At 54.8% G+C, this 8,574-nt stretch overlaps 1 protein-coding gene across 2 annotated transcripts in view; it reads right to left on the bottom strand.

The window, feature by feature from the left end:
• Nucleotides 1-7,555: 7,555 nt before the first annotated feature.
• Nucleotides 7,556-8,574, bottom strand: part of LOC111150899 (desumoylating isopeptidase 2) — a 40,528-nt gene continuing 39,509 nt past the window's right edge. For both annotated transcript variants that reach the window (XM_022508584.1, XM_022508585.1), the window contains one exon: nt 7,556-7,844. In XM_022508584.1, coding sequence (XP_022364292.1) covers nt 7,611-7,844 — 234 coding nt within the window. In that variant the 3' untranslated portion in view covers nt 7,556-7,610. The remainder of the gene's footprint in view (nt 7,845-8,574) is intronic.

Below are 8,574 nucleotides of genomic sequence, written 5' to 3'. Positions count from 1 at the left end.
ATCGGGGTCTCTGCTCCGTGGGGAGCCAGCTTCCCCCTATCTCTCTCTCTCTGCCTACTTGTGATCTCTGTCAAATAAATAAATAAATAAAATCTTTTAAAAAAAAGGCAAATCGATAAATAAAATTGTGGTATATTTATACGACAGAATACTATACAGCAATGAAAACGAATGAAGTATCACTACATGCACTCATGTGCACGAATTCAAAAAATAGATGGAATTTAAAAAATCACAGGAAAACATTCACAGTGGGATTCCATTTGTATAACGTTTTAAAGTAAGTAAAACCAAACGACATGCCGTCTAGGGATGAATATGTGGGTGTAAAAACCATAAAGAAAAGCAAACAGATGATGAGGACAGAGCTCAGGATGGGGGAGGAGGTAGGGGGATGTGTTGGGGCAAGTGCCTGGCAGATGGGGGAGCCCGGGATCCAGTGGCAAGGGAGGCACTGGTCTTTGGAAACAGAGACCTTCTCCCATTGTGACAGGGACAATGACTCCGATTACAAATTCAGGTGAGTTTGTAGATTGGGAAATTGGAGGTTGTGAGTTAATAGAAGACAGACATACCGGGTTTTGCCCCTGGTTCCCGACACAGGCGCCTGAAACCCGTCTGTCCTACGTGGAGACAGCACGAGGAGCAGCTCCTGTTCTCCTGAGGTGACTCTGCGTGGGATCCCGGACGGGGGCTGGTCAGCTGAAAGGCCAAGCCATGATTAGAAGCTTGGAATTCGCAGCCCTCCTCACCCCCACTTACCCAGAGATGGGGAAGTGGCTGAAAATGGAGGTGGTGATCGATCCTGCCTGCTTGAAGAATCCTCTGTAGAAATCCCGATGGCACAGGGTTGGGAGAGCCTCTGGGTGGGGGTCGGGGTGTGTGTGGATACTTCCACGGGCGATAGGGTGACACATTCCAGCTCCACGGGGAAAGATTTCCTGCACTCGGGACCCTCCTAGATTCGCCCTATGTATCTCTTCATCTGGCTGTTCATCTCGTTCTTTATCATGTCCTTTAGTCAACGGTAAACCCAAGTAAGTGTTTTCCTGAGTTCTGTCAGCTGCTCCAGCAAATCAGCTGGACTTAAGAAAGGGAACCTGTGGGGGCGCCTGGGTGGCTCAGTGGGTTAAAGCCTCTGCCTTCAGCTCAGGTCATGATCCCAGAGTCCTGGGATCGAGCCCCGCATGGGGCTCTCTGCTCAACAGGGAGCCTGCTTCCTCCTCTCTCTCTCTGCCTGCCTCCCTGCCTACTTGTGGTCTCTGGCAAATAAAAAAAAAAAATCTTAAAAAAAAAAAAAAAAAAGAAAGGGAACCTGTGATCGGTCGCCGAGTCAGACAGAGGTTGTGGTCACCTGGGAGCTACTACTTGTGACCGGCACCTGAGCCCTGACCTGGGGGCTGACACCACCCCCAGGTAGACCACAGCATCACAACAGAGTTAAATCACTGGACATCCCACTGGCGTCACACAGAATTGCGTGGGTGGGGACCTGCCCCCTACATGTGGTGACCAGATGTGTGGGACGTGAACGTTCTGTGTGAAAGTAAAGGAGACGCACAGAGGAGGGAGCACTGGGTTTCGTAATACAGGGGCAGCTGCCTCCGATGTATCTGTTGGAGGAAGCACACAGCAAGGGTCTCAGCTAACGTGTGTGAGGACACGGGGGACATCTGAAGATATCTGAAGTGACAGGGGGTATGGTGTTACCCGGAGCGTCAGAGCCATGCGGGCCGGTGGGCAGAGATGCTCAAGGTGAAGATTTACAAGAGGGTCAGTCGCGGTGGGGACATGGTCAAGGTTGGAGTGCCGGTGGAAGTGGGGCAGAGACCTTGACCCTGGTTCTCAACCAGGGACCCACCGCCTACCCCCTGGGGGCAAGATGTGTGGGGACCTTTGACGTGGCAATGACTGTGGATGGGGCAGGACTGTCTTGCAGGAGGCACTGTCCCACCCCCGTGGCAACAGAGACCCGGGGGAGAAACACAGGGCCAGGGTAGAGGATGGGACATCTGTGTGACTGGGAGTCCCTGCAAATGAATGAGGACAGGAACGTGGTGGAGGGGAAGACAGGCAGGAGGAGGGAGAGCAGACGGCAGCACCGAGGGTGCTGCTGGGAGCACCAGGGAACATGGGCTCAGTGGAGCTGGTGGTTTGGGAGGGAGGAGGAGGAAGTGGTGGAAGCAGCAATGGCGGGTGGGGTGGGGACACAGTCTGGGGGTGCGCACCTGCAGGGGACAGCTGGGCTCCAGAGGAAGCAGAGGGCAGCAGACATGTGAAGAAGTGGAGGGTACTGGGGGCGCTTGCCCGCTGCAGACTGGGAGTCCCAGTGGGAGGAGCCCAAGTGGCCGGGCAGGCTCGGTACGGTCGGTGGTGCAGAGTACCTGTTCCCGCACAGACCCGAGGTGCACACAGCAGGGCTACAGTAAGACCATTTCCCTTTTCTCTTTTGTCTGGTCCACAAAATCCACTGAGCTTTCAGATGAAAAGTGACTTTTTTTTTTTTTAAGATTTTATTTATTCATTTGACAGAGATCACAAGTAGGCAGAGAGGCAGGCAGAGAGAGAGAGAGAGAGGAAGCAGGCTCCTTGCCGAGCAGAGAGCCTGATGCAGGGCTCGATTCCAGGACCCTGAGATCATGACCTGAGCCGAAGGCAGAGGCCCAACCCATTGAACCACCCAGATGCTCCCAAAGTGACTTTTTTTTGCAGAGATGCTGGTCTTCTGTGGATTGTCGGCTGCCCACCAGGGGCCTCTGTGAGGGCCTCTCCATGGCGCCCACTCGCTGACCCTGGGTGGGGGGAAACAGGAGGCCAGAGGGTCCTTCTGCCTTTGATTAGGGCCGAGTCCGGCAGCCCTGCTTGCCTTAGTCTTTCTTGCTTCGGTTTGGGTACCCCAAAACCCCAGTCCCCATTTGGGTGGATAATCACATAGACAGGGCCCTGGGTGGACGGAGTAACTTCTCCTTGTCTAATTTTTTGCTGCCCTGCCCAGTGCATATCCCTTTCCCAGCAGAGCCAGCAGAGCGGGTCGTAACCCCCTTCATCTGAGGGGTCTGGCTTTCGGCTTTGCCGACCATATTCCCGGATCCACCTGTCCGCAAAGCTAGGCCAGCCTGTTGGGCTCCCTCTGTATGGCGGCAGCTTCTGGAACATCTGAAGGTTGCTCAGGCACTAGCTCCCACCGATCGCTGGGGGTTAGGGGTGAGGATGCTAGTGTGGTAGCCACCGGCTCCCCTAGCTGGGGCAGCCGAGTAGCCAGAAGTGTTTGGTGGAAACAGGCAACTGCTCCCGAATGAGGGGGTCACAGAGGAGCTCCGGGTAGAGGGCTCTACTGTGCTCAACAGCATGGGAATGGAACGTTCCAGATTGGGGCCGTGGAGCCCTCCCCATCAGGACACGGCTGCAGGGTACAGGTACGCCCATCCAGCCTCCGGAAAAGAATGCCTGCATGACCAAGTTGGGAGAAGGCCCTTCTTAACTCCCGTTAGCTTCCCTCCTTGGCCTTGACAAGAAGGAAACCACGCCCACTGCCCAGGGTAGGGTCAAGGTGCGATCGTCTTGGGGAGGATGTTCTTTTTGGGAGAAAGGATCAAAGGGACGAGTCTGAGAGGGCTCAGCAGTTCTCTGGGCTCAGAATTTGTAAGGAAACGGGTAGCTGCCTGCGTCCAAGTTACCTCTTGGAAGTACAGCCAAAGGCCTTCATCGTTATTAGCACAGATTTCCGCAAACTCAGAACAAGGCCAGGGTCTGGGTGGTGAGAACTTGGGGAGGGTAACAGGGAAAAGGAGCTATTCTCTCAGTGCATTCGGCATCTTCTCTGTAGGCAAGACCAGCGGCTTGACCAGATCTGAGTTTGGGACCAACTTGTTGGAGGCTGTTCAGAACCTACTCAGATGGGGCATTGGCGGCGGGAGGCGGGGGGGAGGTTCCCTTTGGTCCCTGTGCTTGAGGGGAGAACACATGCCTGTCCGTCATTCCTTTTTAGCAGGGAGGGGCCGCCAGCCGTTATTTAACAGTACTTAATGTAAGAGTTTTTGAGTTAGTGGAGGGACATAAGACTCGGCTAGGTACAAAAAAGCCAGCGGAGAAGGGCAGGGCCATGCTGGATGCGCTAGACAGAAGCGGAACAGGTTTACAGGGAACAGGGAGCCCGCATGTGCAGCGGAGGCTCTCCCTCTGCGGGCCACCCCCCTGTGCTCTGGGTGCACAGCAGAGAGGATGTGTCTCCCCTCCCAGCCGGCTCTCATGGCCCGGGAGCCGGGGGGCTGACACCCGCTGCCGCTGTGAGGACTGTGGCCATGCTCTCTGGGAGCTAAGGACTTGGCCAGTGGACTTGGGCTTGAGGGCAAGCACGTGAGTCACTGCGTGGGCTGACCAGAGGGCCGACCGCATCTACAGAGCAGATGGGAGCCTGGGGTTTTAAGAGTCACTGCCCACCGCATCACAGCTGTAGTCAGAAAGCACTAGGAAACATTTCTTATAAAAGTATTTTTTAATAAATTGATGTATTTCAATGTTGTTAACATGATAGCCCAATGCTATATCAAGGTAGCAAAAGTGAAATTCCTGGTTTTTTTTTTTTTTTTATATATATAAACACTATGAATGACAGTACATTTGCATTCAACTTCACAAGAAATGATCTTCAGGTTCATGAAGATTCTTTAACAGCTGTTAACACCTCTCGAACAGTGAAGATGTGTATGGACTGCGTAGACAAGGCGAGTCTGATGCCTGAGCCGCACCCTAAGACCAAACGGAAGGGAAGGGTACGCCGCGGCAGCGTGGCCAGCTTGCGGAACAAAACCCAAAGGAAATACAGCACGGATCGAAACGACCAAGTATCTTGCAGAAACGGAGCCATAAGAAGACAACACAGATTCGAGCCCTGAAGCAGTGAGTGTGTTTCTACCCGTTTCGTGATGGAGAGAAGACACGGACACGGAGTCCCGCAGCGCGTGTAGCGAGGACTCTTCTGGCACGCACGAAGGCGCCCATCGGCGAACCCCGGGCCTCCCTGCTCTGTACGGATGCTGGTGAAGGGAGCTGTGCGCTATTGCTGGGGTCAGAGCAGCGGCTGGCTGGCTGGGGGCAGGCCTCCGGCGGAGCCTCTCTCCGCGCCTCCTCCTGCACTTCCCAAAGCCGATGCCCCCTTCTGAGGGCTGACAAACCGACCGACCCCAGCGAGGGCACTGAAAACCAACAGAAACCAGCAGCTCTGGCCCCCCCACAGTCTGCCACTGTCCAACCCACCGTGAGAAATGTGTTTCGCTTGGTTCCCACTACAAAGAGCATCTCTGACTCCGCCACACGTACCCTCATGGACACGGATTTTTCTGAACAGAGATCAGGCTGAGAAGAAGGGGCAAGGAGAGCTGGTTAAGTGCTAGTCCATTAAGTCCAACCGCAACTTTGAACTACAGAGGGGAACTGGTTTAAATGAGTTTCCAAAGTAAAGACGTTTCTTTTTCAATCTCAAGTACCACTGGATGGCAAACAATCTCGCACCCAGGATTTTGGCTGCTGACTGCTACTATGAGGAGCGGCCTCAGGCCACTATTTATTTCTACCAGGCCCCTTCACGCTATTTTTCACTCCAAATGCCGCAGATGAAAGTAAATACAACAGGACGATGGAGAAATCATTTGTGTGCTGAGGCGCTGGGCTCCGGCTAAGCACTGACGGGATGTCCCTGGCGTTCACCTAGAGGGGTCTAACAGGCAGCCACTCCTTCATGCGGGTCAGCAGCGCAGACTAAAATCACGTCCATCAGAATGGACCAGAAACAACCATCACCCACCACCGTATTTTAAAAAATCCCAAGCAAACTGTCTCCGACACTTTCCACTACCCTGGCTTCTGGTGCTAGACCTCTCCTCTGAGGGAACACACACCAGGCCAGAGTCTTAGTGTTTGATTCTAAATCTCCTTTTGAGGCCTGAACCGAGTCCACTTCTCACAAAGACCATATACTCCTTCCCTCCTTCGGCCGCGTCTCTGAAACGAGCGCTCTGCACCCTCTGAAGAACCGAGGGTAGAATGGCCGAGGCTTTCCTCTCCAGAAACGGAACAGTCAGAAGCGTAAATTGGGTTAAGTGGCTTCATTTTCCTCAGGTCAAAGCTTCTAACCCAAGGTTTGGTTTCCCTAGGAACAGTGTGTGCTTCAGTTGATAAAAATGAATCAAAATCAGCTGATGGAAAAGTTAAAAATGTCCTTTACTGAAAGGTACGGATCTTCACAAAGCGCTCTAGCAAACGACCCAATCGAGAAGTTTGCGCGAGCGGAGGTGCCTTTGAAACTAACCGTCTCGATAGAGCTGAAGTCACTGCCTCGGATTAACTTCTACGCCGCATCCAATATTCTATGTAGGACATTCATTCTTAAGGCAGAAAAATTGAATCTGACACGTAATGACTTGGCTCTTACGTCCAGGGGTCAAACGGGAAGTAGCCTGTGCACACGGAGTCCTTGCTAAGGAAGGACTCGTCTGCGGCGGCCAAGTTCTCCCTCAGAGCAGGTTCTGTAAGACACACATCTGAGAGAACAGAAAGATGACTTAAGACACACGAATATCTTCCAACAAAAAGTCAACGAGACTCGGTTTCCTATGATGAGGGGAAGCGACTCCCGTCGCGGGACTGCGGAGTCGCTCGCTGGACAGTGTTACTTCAGCCGCCGGTTCTCAAGGTCTCGTGCAACAGGCGGCCCGACCAGTAAGAAAGCAGCTGCGTGTCACCTCATACGGCTATTCAGAAGGCTGTCGCTTGGACCTTCCCACCCTGTCGTCGCAGCCCGGGGCGGGGAGGGTAGTGGATATACGAAAATGAAGGTGAGGCCCCCCGCGCGTGTGCAAAAATACTCCTCAGTGACCAGCAGGGGTATCTTCAACGAAAACGACCTTAACGACAGAATCAGAGGTGTCTGAGCCAGACGGACACGGGAAGGGGCCCGCTTGCTGAGCTGGACCAGTATTTGGGACACAAGCGCACCCCCCTTGCCCCCCCCCACCTCCCTGGCCTGGATCTGGGGGGGCCTGGGGACTGCGCTCCCTTGCGGGGCTGCGAGCCACTGCCCTCAGCCCCAGGTTCTCCTTCCCCTCTGCGTCCTGAACATGGACAAAACCAAACACGAACCTAAAAGACCATTCGTAAGCAGGGGACGGTGACTCTGGCTGCTCCAGGACCTGTCGCGTGCCTGGGGGCCCCGCCACAGCTCTGGCCGCTGTCGGGAGGCTACAGAGCTGGCCCGCCTCGCCCCCTGGGGCCGCGAATGCTTCCTTCTTCCACGGTGGCAGGAGTCCATGCACGATTTGTAAACAGCGATACAAAATACTGTAAACATAACTGAACAGAGCTCGTATAAAACAGAAGGAAATCCAAATTTACAAGTGGGTAAAAAAAACCAGAGGGCAGCTTCATACAAAGTTCTCCCTCCTGCGCCGAGTGATTCTTTTGATTACAAATATAATCCTGAGCTGAAAAACTGGGATGGGGGGGGGGGAGAGCCATCTTTGCATACAGAATGTCCAGAGGACGCGTGCTCTTGTACTTTTCACTAGCTGACCGTCCCCTGTCCGAGACAGCTCTGGGGGGGGCTTTGGAGACGCTTAGAGTTTGGTGTGGCGCCCGGGCCTGGGGCCGGCCGCAGCACTGGCCACGGAGGCGGACGCAGCGGCGTCCTCGGCCTCCTCCAGTTCCTCCTGCAGCTCCTGGCTGACGCTGGACTGCAGGGCCGCGGGCGTGAGCCACTCCTTGGGGAGGCAACTCTGTAGGAAGGGAATGCAGGAGCTGAAGTAGGCCAGTCGGTTGATCCAGCGAGGGATCTCTTTCCCACAGAGGATCTGCGGATGACAAAGGGTGTCGGGTTAGGTGAGAAGGATGACGTGGGCCTGGCCCAGTGCCAGGGAGCAGGGGAGGCAGGGGGTGCCCTGGAAACCTTGCACTCGGGCCTCCGGGGACACATAGCACCTGCCTTGGGAGCCTGCGCCCTCCCGGCAGCCCCATCCCCCCTTTCTGCGGAGCCTTGTTCGAGGAGCTCACTTTCTACATCTCTATCTACCCCGTGGACTCCTGTCCCTGTCCCACTTCTCCCCAGGCACTCGCATCAGCTGAGAAAGCCCATCTCCCCAGATGCAGCCCTGGCTTCGGGAGTCCGGGGCAGGAGCGAGGCCGTGCCCAGGACGAGGCCAGAATGCCCGGCTGCCTTTTGTCTGCAGACTCCGCTGGGGGTGGCAGGGGCAGACGTGGGGCCAGGAGGGTCCCTCTGGCTGTCGGTGTGTGGCTGTCTGCCCACTTCCTGCCCTGACCCTGTTCTTAGGACTCCGGAGCCAAAAGCCATGGGCCACCTATCTCAGAGAGCGAGAATCGGGTCTTCCACAGCGAACTTTACTCTTTCTTTTTTTTTTTTTTTTATTTATTTGTCAGAGAGAGCGAGCACAGGCAGACAGAGTGGCAGGCAGAGGCAGAGGGAGAAGCAGGCTCCCTGCTGAGCAAGGAGCCCCATGTGGGACTCGATCCCAGAACGCTGGGATCATGACCCGAGCCGAAGGCAGTCGCTTAACCAACTGAGCC

Source organism: Enhydra lutris, unplaced genomic scaffold, assembly GCF_002288905.1.
Source record: "Enhydra lutris kenyoni isolate GAN:26980312 unplaced genomic scaffold, ASM228890v2 scaffoldscaffold24, whole genome shotgun sequence".
NCBI lineage: Eukaryota > Metazoa > Chordata > Mammalia > Carnivora > Mustelidae > Enhydra > Enhydra lutris.
The sequence above is the reverse complement of the archived record's forward strand: the minus strand, read 5'-3'. Positions and strand labels throughout refer to the sequence as shown.